We start from the raw sequence: 13,782 nt of genomic DNA, 5'->3' as shown, positions 1-13,782 counted from the left end.
TGTCGCGTTCAAAGACGAAGATCCAGGCGTGACGAAGCCAGAGAGTACGAATTCAATGAGGCAGAAGGAATGAATGGGGTTTGTTGCAAATTTCGGAATTGATCGTCTGCTGTTATGAAATTAAGTTGCTTGAGACCGGGGCCTATGTCCTTGTCAAACAAACGTGACACGGCCAGAACTTGTGCACAATGAGGATCGCCCTCTCAGGACGCCCTTGGGATTTGAGGATGATGGATTCGGTAACGAGTACAAGAGTGACAAAGTGTTTAAGAAATGTCGGTCGCGTTTATGAACAGTCTTGGAAGGATTTTTCTGCTTAGTCGTGGATTACACAGACAAGGCTGCAAGCCCCCGCTCAACCCTGCCAAAGTAATACCTGCTTGTACGAGGTAGGTACCTGACCTCGCGGAGTCCTTTGTAGGTACCCACTGGGTAAGGCTGGCCCCCCCCCCCCCCGGAGGAGTTAGGCGTTGCGACCCTTCGGCCCTTTACAGGGGCTCTTGTGAGTGTCCCACAAGCCTCGTGCGGAGAGACATGTTTGCTTGGCTGCCTCAGCCTCGCAGCCTGCAGCCTCGCCATAGAAGCTTCTCGTACCTTCTGCGACTGGGTCCACGCACCGCCCCTGCGTCATTCGTCCAGCATCACCATGTCCAGCTGTCTCGTTGTCAGGCCTTTCTTTTGTCTTCCGCAGCACTTTTTTCAGACCACCGAAGGATTACTCTGAGATCAGCCCATGATCCTAATGTCCAAGTCTCCCTTTTGAGCACATGCACGGTCTACCCGTGCTAAGAAACCACAGTACTGCACTTCATTTCTATTGGGTTCTGCTCGATCATTCTATTGACTCCACAGGCACGAGCCCAAAATCCCGCAAACCGGACACCGTTTGCCCTTCCAGCCTCGTCATTCCCTTCCTTTCGATATTATTTCTTCCCTCTCACCTGCCCTACTACTTTTCTTCCAGATCAGAAAATCACATTCACCTTCGCACGCACTAATATTCGACCAATCACACCCCTCACATCACCATGGTAGCAGAAACAAAACTCTACGACGCCCTCTCCATCTCTCCTTCCGCCACTCAAGATGAAATCAAGAAGGCTTATCGAAAAGCCGCCCTGAAATGGCACCCCGACAAGAACAAAGACAACCTAAATGCAGCCGAGAAGTTCAAAGAGGTGTCTCAAGCCTACGAGATTCTCTCGGACCCTGAGAAGAGAAAGGTCTACGATCAATATGGTTTGGAGTTCCTTCTGAGAGGCGGTCAGGCTCCTCCGCCGGGCGCTGAAATGCCGGAGGGCATGCCCGGCGGTGGTTTCGGTGGTATGCCAGGTGGTTTCAGCTTTGGGGGAATGCCTGGGGGTCCTGGTGGTGGTGCACGAACATTCCACTTCTCCACCAGCGGTGGTCCTGGAGGCTTCAGCTTCTCGGATCCCAATGACATTTTCGCCCAGTTTGCCCGAAGTGGTGCTGGCGGTGCAGGTGGCGGCGCTGGTGGTGGTGACGACGCCGACGACATCTTCAATTTGTTTAGTGGCCTAGGCGGCGGTGTTAGAGGGGCCGGAAGTAGACGGAGCACAGGCAACTTTGCCCGTCATGCCAGACCACAGACTCCTGAGGTCACCGTCATTGAGCGGCCCTTACCAATCACCTTGGAGGAATTGTACAGGGGCGCGCACAAGAAGATGAAGATCAAGAGAAAGACATTCAACCCTCAAGGGCAGCGGGTTACCGAGGATAAGATTTTGGAGATGGACATTAAGCCAGGTCTGAAAGCCGGTTCAAAGATCAAATTCTCTGGAGTCGGGGATCAGGAGGAGGGCGGTACCCAGGACATGCATTTTATTGTCACCGAAAAGCCCCACTCTACACTTACTCGTGACGGCGACAATCTAATAACGACGATCGAGTTAGACCTGAAAGAGGCCCTCACAGGCTGGAAGCGGACTGTTACCACCATTGATGGGAAGCAATTGAACGTCTCAGGCGCAGGACCCACTCAACCTGGCCACGAAGAAAGATTTCCGAATCTGGGCATGCCCATCAGCAAGAAGCCTGGCGAAAGGGGCGACTTCATTGTCAGGGTCAAGGTCCGCTTCCCCAGATCATTAACTGCCGCCCAGAAAGCCAAGATCAAGGAGGCTCTTCCATGAGCATGGAGTGGTAACCGGCAGGGAGGTGTGACAGCCTGAGGATGCTGTTGCTTCACCCGTGAAAGACCAGAGTAAAGAGAGTCATACCAGCGACAGAGGAGACGAAGTGGTACGATGCTCGTCGATATCAGAGTCCGCTTGGACAACAGAAGGACACGGAGGTTATGCAGGTCCACACCTCCCGAGCATTAAGAACCTGGCGCCAATGATTGCATGCTGCATCGGAAGGATGGTGAAGAGCTGTATTATGTGTCGAATTATGATAGCCAGCGTCAAGAGGAGACCTTGTTGTGGCACGCGTGGTGGGTTCGCGTCATCTGCGGTGAATGACTTCAGATAGGCGGCGGAAGGAATGGATGAAGCGCTGTGCTCCTGAGCGGAAAGCGCCTTTATGAGAGACGAATTGGATTGAGTCACGACTTACATACAAACGGCCGGCCTCGTATTCCACAAGGCTAGTTCCTTCTATGTCCCTGGGATATGCTTATGGTCCATGACGGCGGCGCAGGTCTGTAATCACGGCGTTAGAACGAGCGATACGGGTTCCTTGTCTCCTCGCCTTTTTCTTGTAGATAGTTACATTTCTTGTGTTGTTTCAATAACATCGGGCATCTTGCCCATTTCTTCCTCTAGATTCCCCTTTTCGTTACTTCGCGTTTCCCAACCTATTATTATGTCTTCTGTTTCATTGATTTCAGTTCTCGTGACCCATCCTCGTCGCAGCCCTGGAGCAACCCTCCCTTTTCTCGGGTCTACTATCTCGTCGTAGCTCCTATTTTCTAAACGCCTGTGCTCTCAGCGTCGTTCTCTCCACTTGTTCTTCCTAGTACCTTGACGTTGACCTTTCTATTTGAAGCCAGCCTCCCACTCGACCCCAAATCACAACTTCTCCACCGGCGCACCCACGTCCACCTCGGCGACCTGATCGATACCTTGGTAATCTGGGACATCAAGGCCGTACTTGGCAGCGACATCCTTGCTCAAGAAGCGGCCGCCCATGAAATGCTTCTTGCCCTTGAAGAACTTGACGCATGGTTTCGCGGCGGTGAGACTGATCAGGTAGTCGGGCATGAAGTCGTGTCCGAGCTGGCCTTCTTCCGGCGGGCCGCCGGCCACGTCCCACGACGAAGGTATGTCGACGCTCAATACGGGTTTCTTGGACTCGATCATGGCCTTGAGCACAGTGTCGAAGGGTGCGCGAACCGGGGGTTTGAACGAGAACCCGAACAGGGAATCGATGATCAGGTCAGCCTTTCCCAGCGAGGACTGATACTCCTCGGTCGTGGTCAAGAACGGGATGTGCAAGTGGCGGAGTTGCTTTTGGAGGCCCGTGAAGATGGGTGCGTTGGTTGGCTTCGGGTAGTAGATTTCTGGGTTGTAGCCGTAGTGGTGCAAGTGGCGGGCGCAGACGAGACCGTCCCCTCCTGCAAGACAGGTTCAGGAACAGATCACTAATGGAGATTAGAGAAGGTCCAGAGATCAAAGACGTACCGTTGTTCCCAGGTCCACAGGCGATGAGGATGTTCTTTCCTTGCGAGGGTGGGTGGACTTTGTACACTTTGCCAACCAAAAGACCAACACGAATCTCAGTTTCGCGTCCTCCGATAACCTTGTAGATTCCAACAGCAGGCTGTCTGCTTTTGTTGCTTACCTGCCTGTGAGACGCTCAACCCAGCCAGTTCCATCAATTGATCAATGCTGAACCCTCCTTCCTCGCTCATGAGCTCCTTGTCCAGATCTGCCGCTTTTTGTGGCGCTAGAGTCTATACCCGGCCGTCAGTCAGTGATCTCCAGCCCAGCAAATTACAGCAGCATTTTGAATTTTCCAATAGCAAGAAGCGATAGGACGCAGGTGAATTGAAACGTACCTTGAGCGCCATTTTGGAGAATGTCTTGGCAGTGAAAATCGGTCGAAGTACCCTTCTGGGAAAACAGGCTCGGAGCATAGGACGTATGTATCAGAATGGTATGTCTCAGAAGACGAGACCTGCGAGACTAATATTTCTGATAAATAACGTTTGGACGAAATGAGTTGTTCAATGGGGTGAGAATCATACAACATCGAGTATATCGTCATGGTTCGGCGTCACTATCTTCTTCCGCCAATCAAAAGCTCGTGCAGACTCCGCACAAGGCTACGAGGCTGGACTGCGCCTGACTGCGCTTGGCTTCGCATTCTCCCAGAAGTTAGATTTCGTTAAATCTGAACCTCCTAAGTTCCCACCAGTGCACATCCACCAGCGTCCGCGCGCCGCGGCTATAACATCTTCTCCATATCCTCCTATATACTCTATTTTCATCCTATTAGAGTATCAGAAAACCAAACGGCAACAATGGTCCTCCGAATTCGTCTAGCCCGCTTCGGCACAAAACGAAAACCAATGTACAACATCGTCCTCGCGCAGGCAAAATCTGGGCGCGACAAAAAACCCATGGAGGTGCTGGGGACGTACAACCCGATTCCACAAGCACCGCTGGCAATCCCGGATACTCCAGAGCTTCTAGAGAGTGGAGAGAAATACGTCCCCAAGAAAATGAAGGATATAAAGTTAGACACGGTGAGGACGAGGTATTGGCTTGGGGTTGGGGCGCAGCCGACAGAGCCCGTAGGCAAGTTGCTGAGACTGGTGAGTCATGTTCCGTCCTTGTCGATTTTGTTCGGGAAGCACAGCCATGGCGGATGGAGTAGGACGATTTGAGCTAGCTTGAGGGAGAGAAAGAGCGCGAGAAGCAAGAGTGTGTTGGGGGAACAGATGCTCTATCCATCACGCACTTTTTTTTTTCGTTTCTATATGTTCAAAGCGTTTCCCGACTTGCAAAAGATCCTCGACTAATATCTCGTCCTTCACGCGCACAGATTGGCATGCTCGAAGAGAAACCCTCCAAGGTCAAGAGATTTCCCACACAACCGTACAAACCGGAAACACAACCACCATCAGATACCGAGCCCGCGAAGCAAGAAACTTGACAGTACCGCATCAGGGATGAACAGCTTAACGGTGTTGTTGTACAATGAGTCGGCATAAGGATAGGTCACAGGCGTCCGATTTGCGTACCACAGGCGGAAGCATAGCTATTGGCGTTATGATTGAGTAAGCATCAGAGCTCGAAAGCATGTAGCCGCGTGAGAGGGATACGGCATCTATTTGGGTTCAACGGTGGCAGACGGACCTCGAGGTGAAAGAACCGCTCTGTACAGTACAGCAACCCTGTCACAATTTTGGTCTTGTGAAGAGGGAGCTCGCTCCGGCGACGGTGGAAAGTGTGCCCGAGACCAAATGATCGTACGTCCGATATACAAGAAACACTTGGATTTCTAGACCAAACAGCTACCCTATTCGAAATCCATCCCAATTACAGCATGGCAGGAGCTCTCCCTTTACGAGCCTTCTGCCCTCTGGTCGGACCACATCTTCTCTTTAAGATCGGCTCGGAAAACTTTCAGTATTGGTAGAGGCATTACGGTCGTTTGGAATCATCTCTTGATCGACAAGTGCCGAAATCGAAACAAAAACACGAACACATGGTCATGAGCACAAAGTCCGGCAGGCCCTTTCCATTACCATTAATATTATTGGGGTCGCTTTCACTTGATTCCTGCGCGATCGCCCGGGTTCCGTCTATGCTATTCCTTACCATTCACTGTGGGTGGCGGATACGATAAGTATCCTGTGAGCGGCTTGCAGGCAACTTCCTCAGTCGAGGCCTGACTTGGCCAAAATGTTGAATTCGACACCGAGCTCGTATAAAGAAAAAACGGCCACTGCGTGTTCTTGCCGGCAACCTGAATCCCCTTGCAATTTATAACTCCTCTCTCCTCAACTCGCCGCCTTGAGACCCAACAGCGACGATCCTCGACTTCCCCTCGGGACCGTCGAGGAGCCGCAAGGGCCCTTCTACCCACTTTTCGAACAGCCTGCTGCTGAAGGTCTCGGCGTCGGGACTGAGGTTCGGAAACCCTCCAAACTCCCAGTCGAGATCCCCGCCGAAGCGTTTGGGCAGGTTCTCGGCGCCCAGTTCGCGGCGCAGGATCTCGGCGCTCTCATGGTGGCCGAGCACGGCGATTTTTCTCGTCGTCTCCTTCTCGAACCACATTGTGATGAATTTCCATATCTGCGGGAAGAACGCGGGCGCCCCGACGACCTGTCATCACGGTAAGGACGACGTGTTAAGCAAAAATGGCACCAGACGTGGAACCTCCTCGGGAAACATATTTTGGGTTGCGCTTTCTGGGATAGGAGCGGGCTTACTCACATATATTCTCTTCACCGTCTCAGGATAGTGTGCGGTCGCCATGGTGCTCGCGGCGTTGAGGAGCCTCCGCAGTCGCCAAAACGTCGGTATGCCGACGTGCGATAGGTCGATGATATTGCTGTCCGGGGCCCAAGAATGTCAGCAGCTGCACACAAATCAACGGGGTGGACGGGCACCCCTTTGTGGAACTCGGACAATGCGAGACAACAACTTACATGGATTTGGTAGTGCGCCGGTGGTGTAGCTTTCCGCACAATGGCTGCACAAATTGAGTAACATACTCGGCAGCGAGGAAGACGCTCGATAATGCCGGGTCCATCTTGTGCAGTGCGAGGATGTCCTCGGGCTTCACCTGGGACACGACGTAGACCATGATGGGCACGCCCGTGTCATCTCGTCGGCCTGTCCATTGGGGTTGCTAGAATAGTCGTGAGTAACATCTCGAGTGGGAACCAGCCGAGTCAGGTAGGCCAAAAATGGACGGCCTGGTGGGTTGCAGTTACTGAACTTACCAGTCTCCTGATGGTCTCGAATTGGGCGATATCGACATCGTCGTAGGTCTTCTCCAACTGGATCTCGCGCCGCCAGTTTGCCGAAGCCGCGTATTGTTTGAACGCGGCGGGAACATCATATTTCCGCGCTCGCAGATATCGCCTTGCGTCCATTCTGTCAGAGATCCAAATGTAGATCCCATACGCCGTATCGCCAAAACACACACGATACGGGGAGAGTCTCTCCAACTTACAATAGATTGGAATCGTCGTTGTCGTCGTCTGGGGCGCTATCCCCAGCCACCAGCTCGCTTTTCGGCCACGACACGTGGTTCTTGCGGCAGAGTTCTCTGAGCTCGGCGAGGGCTTTGTCCTCGCGCTCGACGACCGAGTCGGTGCGCGTGATTGACCTCTCCGAGAGGTTGGTCCGCCGCCTGCTCAGCGAGGCGTGCGTTATTGTTCTCCACATCTCCATTCCGATTTGGGTCCCTTCAAGATCTGCTGGGATGAAACAAAAGAATCTGACTCCAGGTGTTTTTGGCTCTGACGTGGGGGTTTTTTTTTGGGGCGTCGACGCCCTAATATTGTCGCTCGTAAGGGTGGTTTGATTTTATTTCGTGGTCATGGGCTGCAGAACAAGACGGCGTCGTCAGGTGATGAAGTGGTGGGAAATATTCTCAACGAGGGATAATAATATCAATACGAGACCAACCACCCCAGCTTTATCATATCAGATCGATCAAGACACAAGACTGGTTCGACGATCTTGGCAGACTCGGTCGAACAGAGCATGAGGCTGGTGAGGCCTCGACACGAGAAGCCACTTCGCCCTGAAACCGGAGACCAAGCAAAACGGTAAGTGGCTGGAGGGGACAAGGCCGGGGACAAGGCCGGGGACAGGGGGGGGGAAGAACAAACACCGCCAGCAATGTCACACGGCGCTGGCATTGCTCCTCTGGACCCTGCTTTCAATCGACCATTCTACTTCGATTTCAGCGGGAGGACTCGGCGGACAATGCGACGTGCCCACCATCCAGAGTGATTCATGGAACTCCTACCACCGCAAAGCAGCGGAGAAGTTGTCCACAGGATCGACCTCTGGGACACGCTCAGGAGCGCCACATGGACTCCTTTCCAAAGGGGCCTTGATGCCAGCGAAAGTCGGGTGAGCACAAAGTTACACCCCAACAATCGTCGATCAAGATGAAGTCAGAAGGCTCCTTGTCACCCAGCTTGCCGGGACCCTTGCTCCACCTAAGCTACTCTCTTCCATGTGTTTTTGCATTCCTTTTGAGGATTTAGCGGGTGCGAAACCTGGATGCTGGAACCGTTATCAAGACCGGTCGCACAGGTGTCGGATTGCATGGCAGTGTGTCTGTTGTAAGTGTCCATAGCGCTTCCCGAGACCGCAATGGCCTGCGAGACAGAGCTAATCAGGACCCGGCGAAGAACACATTGTCGAGATGTTACATTGGCGTTGAGCGCCTTCTGAGCCCGACAGGGACCTGCGTATGGATGTGGCGATGGTCGGCATCAACACATCAGCGCAGGACATAGGACATTCAATTCATGTATCATCTGATTTCACCACACTGAGACTGTCATTGGCTCCAAGAGGCTCCATCTAGTCTTCGCTCTTGGATTGCACCTTTTTGGGCCCAAACACCATGCTATGCTATCATATCAACAGCGTCTCTATTGGACCGCCGCACATCTATCTCAAAGCGCTCTCAATCTCTCCAACGACCGCCCGGAACCTGGGCTCTTCTAAATACCTCCCCTCCTTCAGCTTCCTCAACACCACAGGAACATCAAAGACCTCCTTCGCGGCAGACTTCAACTCCCCGCGCGAAAATCCGACCAGAATGGTCCCTAATGCCACGAGGGAGCGATATGCCGGTTCCGTGGATTGCGAAGCAGGGTTACTGGAGGACGAAGAGTGATTCACGGCAGGGAAAGAAAGGAGGAGTTTTGAAAGCTCTCCTAACAGGTCGAGGGCGTAGTTTGCGTTCTTGTCGGCGTCGCCGGGAGCAGTGGAAGAGGTGGTTAGAACAGCAATGTTGAGATATAGAGTCGTAAGCGCTATGGCCACTGAAACATCGGAAGAAGCGAATCGCGTAAGTGGTTTCAGGCTCTCAATGATGTTGTCAACGTTTTCCTTCACAATTTCCCTTCCGCCAGGTGAACCGTACAGAAGATTTGAAAAGAACCGCATGGCAATCATGGCTAGTTTGTTGTTCGTGCGGACAAAGGAGTCATCGAAGATGCCACTTCCGAGAATCCCAGCGACTGCATCGACGACCTCAACCTCTTCGGCCGGAAAGTCCTTTGCCGCGGCGGCAATGAAGCGGAGAAGATCCAGACCCGCAAGGCGGTTTGCAGGCGGTTGCCATTGCGTGGCTATCTTCATTAGGGCAGGGATGGAGGATCTGAGGGAGGGAGAGCTAGGTAGTGATGGAGGGCTCGAGAAGTTGTATTTCTCTAGCTGTTGAGCGACATCTGTTAGTGCGTGGACTTCTTCAGGTTGAAGACTCATTTCGTTGCCCGCATATTCGGTGTTTTTCTTGTTGATTTGCGCCATAGCGGCAGAGGGCTTCCCAATAACGACAGGAAGGTACTCTTTTTGAGGCAGCGTTCGCTTGACAGGCGCGGCTGGTGGCGGCTGATATGAAGAGGACGGGGCATCGCCAGGTCTGTACCGTTTCTCCGTACCCCAGGGATCAGCTCCTGCGGGCGCTGATTGCCCAAGGGTAGCACCCTGGGTGTTTTTGATGATAAAGTTTGCCGTCTCTTCGAGGTAGGACAAGGGGAGTTCATGGTCTTGAAGGAACTTTGTGGCTGCCTCGTAAGGGTTCTGGGTGACATTGTATGGCAGCTTCAGTGGAGGTTTCCCATCCTCAATGTCAATGTCAAACACGTAGTCGTATTCTTTACCATTATATGCCGTCTTCCCACTCGAGGCAGCAGAATCCACAACCTGGCCGATTTTGAGCCACTGCTGCTGGGACATGGACCATTGATACAGACAGGCACTGCCATCATCTTCTTTGATGATCTGATTTTGACCTTCTTTGGTGCCAGATTTTCGTTTGAGGAAATCAGGACCAGGGAGATCTGTCATATTGATTTGCCCGACTGTCTGTTGGGGAATGCTAGATGCTTGAAGAGACTCCTCGAAAGCAGCAAGAGTCTCCGCATTGGCCACCCTCTCCTGGCTGCGGGTGAATATGCGCGCCACGTGGTCGCTTGAACCGACGATGATATCGCCATTTGAACAGGTAGACACCGTCCAGACGGAAATGGCCGGTAACGTAATAACCTGGATGCAGTTCTCCCCCTCCCAGATGCGGACGGATCGATCTTCTCCAGAGCTGACAATTTGGCCTGAAGGAAGAACGGCCAGGGAGTATATAAAAGATTCATGGCCAATTAAAGAGGCAATGAGCTCGCCCGTCAGGTTCCAGAGACGGATGATGCCATCATTTGTCGCCGCAGCAATTTCAGCGCCAGTGTAGTGACCTCTGGGCAGCTTTGCCAGAGCGCGAACAATGTCCTGGCCATCCCAAGAATTTACCATCTTTCCCCGTACATCAAAGACTCGGATTGCACGATCAGCACAGCCGGTGACGATTGTGTCTCTGCTAAAAGCGAGCACCGCCCAAACTGTGGCGGTGTGGCCCGTCAGTTCATAAGCAACTTCCCATCTGCCAATCTCCCAGACTTTTGCAGTGGCATCCCAACTGCCACTCACAAAGTAATTCGCTATTGCGCACACATCTATCGAGCACACCTGATTGCTGTGTCCTACCATGAAAGCATCTGCGTTTATGTCGGTTGTTGACGAAGGCTGTCGAGCTTCAATGAGCGCATCTTGGCCGGACGAAAGAATCAGACCGTCCTCGTACTCTTTCGAAGGAGGGATATAGGCAAGACAGGTCTTGAACTGTGCGCCGTGGGATGATTCGGTATCTTCGAAGGTGGGCGGGGAAGTGGATGTGCGCTTCCAGACTCTAGTTGAGCCATCGCGAGATGCTGTTACTGCAAAAGAGGGATCAGGGAGTAGGACGGCCCGAACCTATGCTATCATGTGAGTGTGCGAGGTAGTGGACGGGCTCAAGATGCCTACATCACTTTTATGGCCTTGCAAGACGGCACTCAGCTTGAACTCTGTCGTCGTTCCACTCATTTTGGTCATTGACTAGGTGCAGAGATCATCTGGAAAGCCAGCGACAGACAAAAGAACAAAGGGTGCGGCGCTGTCGTGGTCAGTGCATGAATCGTGCACATAGTCACCTGTTTGTCACTTCTGAGGCACAAATCCACCGTTCAATTCTCACAGCCTTGCGTATGACGTAACAGGGTTCAGCCTCGTCAGGTGTGCCACGAGCCGCCACTATTTACCTCCAAACTTGGATTGACGACAGTATGATGTATTTTATATAGATTGATAGGCAGCTATTGAGAGCTCTCAACGTGCCGAGTTTTGTTCATCCATTCAGGTTCCGCGCAAAGCTGAAGAGATTCCAACTTGTTCACACGCTGGGCGCTGGAAGCATTTCTCCAGAACAATGCCAGCAGTATCACGACTGGGTAGAAAGAAGCGCTGGCATCACAAAGACTTCAACGGCTGCATAAAGTGCAAACAGAGGCGCGTCAAGTGTGGGTCAGAAAAGCCAGCCTGTGTAAGATGCCAGAAATTGGGAGTTGTCTGTCCTGGATATCAACCGCGAAAAGCCCGCCTTTTTGAGTTCAGGCCCAAGTACAGCTTCCAATACGATGAGGACAGGGCCAACTACGATTACTTCCTCACAACTGGGTCGAAAGTCGTGGCACTGTCCCAAGCAACTTCTGAGCCGTTCTGGACTAGGCTTGTCCCTCAGCTGGCCGAGAATAATGCGGTTATCAGACACGGTCTGATCGCCCTCGGCGCGCTCTTACGGCCTTTACATGCAAAGTCATCTTCTCGGAGGCGCGAGTTTCTTTGTATACCACAAGCTGCTGCCAAACACTCAGCATCAGCAATGCATCAATTGAGGTCAGCGGCCCCGGGATCTCTATCGCCAGAGATGTCAATCGCATGCTCTCTCGTCTTGGCCGAACTTGACAAGTGGATGGAAAAGGAGACGTCTCCTGTACTTCAAATCATGTCAGCCCACCGTTTTCTAAAACACAAAAGTATGGCCACCGTGCCAGTTTTAAACACAACCAAGGATGGGTTCCACCAACTGTTCGAACCGATGGTTGATGAATTACTCGTCGATGCATGTAGTTCTTTGGACAATTTTCCAACCCTGGCTTCTGGGCTGATGTCAAACTATCAGCTTGCCAACGGTCTAGACAGAATCAATTCTATCACAACTTATATGGATGCCCTTCATGGCATTGCGTCACTCCTAAAAGCGGTTTTCCGCTCAACCTGCCCTTACATCGTCGCCACCGCGGTCGAGATGGATAACATCTCGTTCACAATGGACACAGTCGGCCACAAATTACAACATCTTGATTGTAGGAGCGACCTTCCGGTGGAACATAGACTTCTCCAGGTCCACCACCGAGTTGCCCGCATCGTGTTCTACACGCTGGGACGGAACGATGAATGGATCTATGACCTTTTCCATCGCGACTTCTGTTTTATCGTCAAACAAACGGTGCTGCTCATGACATCCTTAAGGAGCACGCCACCAATGATCATGGGACAAACTACCTTTACACCAACTTTGGGCTTGATTCCCCCTCTGTTCTTAGTAGCAACCAAATGCCGCGACTCGCACATTCGCGGACAAGCATTGCAAATGCTCCACAGCGTATTGCGGAATGAAAGGGGCTGGACAAGTTGCATGGCAGCTACGATCAGCCGATTTGTGATTCAGAAAGAGCTTCAGTCGTGCGTGACACCACAGACCGTTGAAACCCTCCGGGGAAAGTCAATTATTCTCCAGCGCCCTGAACAGCGGATCAAACTGGACGAAGTGGAGTTCTCTAACCATGACAACAAGATATACCTGGCATACACGGTTTGCTCCAAAGCCCCCAACGGTTCTGTGGGCAGAAAGTGCATTGCAAGCATTCCCTATTTGTCTCACCCTTCCGTCGAGAAGAACAGCACAACAACATGTCAACTGTCAAGAAAAGTCCTGCGACACTGTGGATATACAGGCATTATTCTGTTCTCGCCGCAGATTGATTGCCATTGCATTCAATGCGACGTCTACAGTGCTGCTGAATAGATTGGATAAAACAGTGCGGACGTCGTTAGCAAATGGTTCGAGAGAACCCCTAATAAACTCAAAGTTTACTTGCCTTTCCAGCGGATGAGTCTTCTCTGGGATTTCTCGGTCGGCAAGAAGAGAAAATGGCGGAACTCGAGTGAGTCAAGACATCGTGCTGAGACCAATAGGTGCACAAGATACTGTGCCGGCCATGGTGTTAGGTTTGGAAAAGTTCGTCACTGCCTGGTCTTCCGGGTCAAGGCTCCAGATACGAGGTCCTGAGCGTGCCATTCATGTCCTGAACCGCTGCATACGTCGGGGGAGCGAGAAACAAACTATCTGGAAGCTGACTTTGGGTATTCAAGAGAGCAACGCTCGCTACTCCCTAAGGAGCTATAAGGGCACCAAGGAACTATGGCACTATCCTCGCGTACACATACTAGGCCAGATAATGCAGGTATGGAAACGAGAAACACTCGTTAACTACGCATCGAATACGTATCCCCATCGCCTCCGTCGCCGCATCTCTAATTGCACGGTTGTCGGTACCCATTTGCTCAAATAGTGGTATCGCTCTGCCCTCGGCTTTTCCGTGGCCCATGTCCCATGCCCGGAGAAGTAGCATTCCTTAGTAGCGTCCGTCAGTCATGGTTCGAGATTTGACGACTGCCTTAG

General features: G+C 52.2%; 6 protein-coding genes across 6 annotated transcripts; 3 read left to right on the top strand and 3 right to left on the bottom strand.

Annotated features, from left to right (window-relative positions):
• Window positions 1-1,028: 1,028 nt before the first annotated feature.
• On the top strand, window positions 1,029-2,153 carry Z519_09876 (uncharacterized protein; the record flags this gene model as incomplete). Its single annotated transcript, XM_016767597.1, has 1 exon — window positions 1,029-2,153. One exon carries the CDS (start codon window positions 1,029-1,031, stop codon window positions 2,151-2,153), a length of 1,125 nt encoding a protein of 374 aa, XP_016616389.1.
• Window positions 2,154-3,032: 879 nt separating this feature from the next.
• Window positions 3,033-4,033, bottom strand: Z519_09875 (YjeF family domain-containing protein; the record flags this gene model as incomplete). Its single annotated transcript, XM_016767596.1, has 4 exons — window positions 3,033-3,577; window positions 3,645-3,710; window positions 3,805-3,916; window positions 4,022-4,033. The coding sequence occupies 4 exons, from the start codon at window positions 4,031-4,033 to the stop codon at window positions 3,033-3,035; spliced, it is 735 nt and encodes a 244-aa protein (XP_016616388.1).
• A 453-nt stretch (window positions 4,034-4,486) lies between these two features.
• Z519_09874 (ribosomal protein S16) lies at window positions 4,487-4,852 on the top strand (the record flags this gene model as incomplete). The annotated part of the gene is made up of 1 exon (XM_016767595.1): window positions 4,487-4,852. The coding sequence occupies one exon, from the start codon at window positions 4,487-4,489 to the stop codon at window positions 4,850-4,852; it is 366 nt and encodes a 121-aa protein (XP_016616387.1).
• Window positions 4,853-5,954: 1,102 nt separating this feature from the next.
• Window positions 5,955-7,373, bottom strand: Z519_09873 (uncharacterized protein; the record flags this gene model as incomplete). Its single annotated transcript, XM_016767594.1, has 5 exons — window positions 5,955-6,296; window positions 6,408-6,525; window positions 6,623-6,825; window positions 6,920-7,061; window positions 7,153-7,373. 5 exons carry the CDS (start codon window positions 7,371-7,373, stop codon window positions 5,955-5,957), a joined length of 1,026 nt encoding a protein of 341 aa, XP_016616386.1.
• A 1,239-nt stretch (window positions 7,374-8,612) lies between these two features.
• On the bottom strand, window positions 8,613-11,084 carry Z519_09872 (uncharacterized protein; the record flags this gene model as incomplete). The annotated part of the gene is made up of 2 exons (XM_016767593.1): window positions 8,613-10,973; window positions 11,025-11,084. 2 exons carry the CDS (start codon window positions 11,082-11,084, stop codon window positions 8,613-8,615), a joined length of 2,421 nt encoding a protein of 806 aa, XP_016616385.1.
• A 382-nt stretch (window positions 11,085-11,466) lies between these two features.
• On the top strand, window positions 11,467-13,125 carry Z519_09871 (uncharacterized protein; the record flags this gene model as incomplete). Its single annotated transcript, XM_016767592.1, has 1 exon — window positions 11,467-13,125. One exon carries the CDS (start codon window positions 11,467-11,469, stop codon window positions 13,123-13,125), a length of 1,659 nt encoding a protein of 552 aa, XP_016616384.1.
• Window positions 13,126-13,782: the final 657 nt, after the last annotated feature.

This window comes from Cladophialophora bantiana, assembly GCF_000835475.1.
Source record: "Cladophialophora bantiana CBS 173.52 unplaced genomic scaffold supercont1.16, whole genome shotgun sequence".
NCBI classification, from domain to species: domain Eukaryota; kingdom Fungi; phylum Ascomycota; class Eurotiomycetes; order Chaetothyriales; family Herpotrichiellaceae; genus Cladophialophora; species Cladophialophora bantiana.
This window is presented reverse-complemented; position numbering and strand designations above follow the sequence as displayed.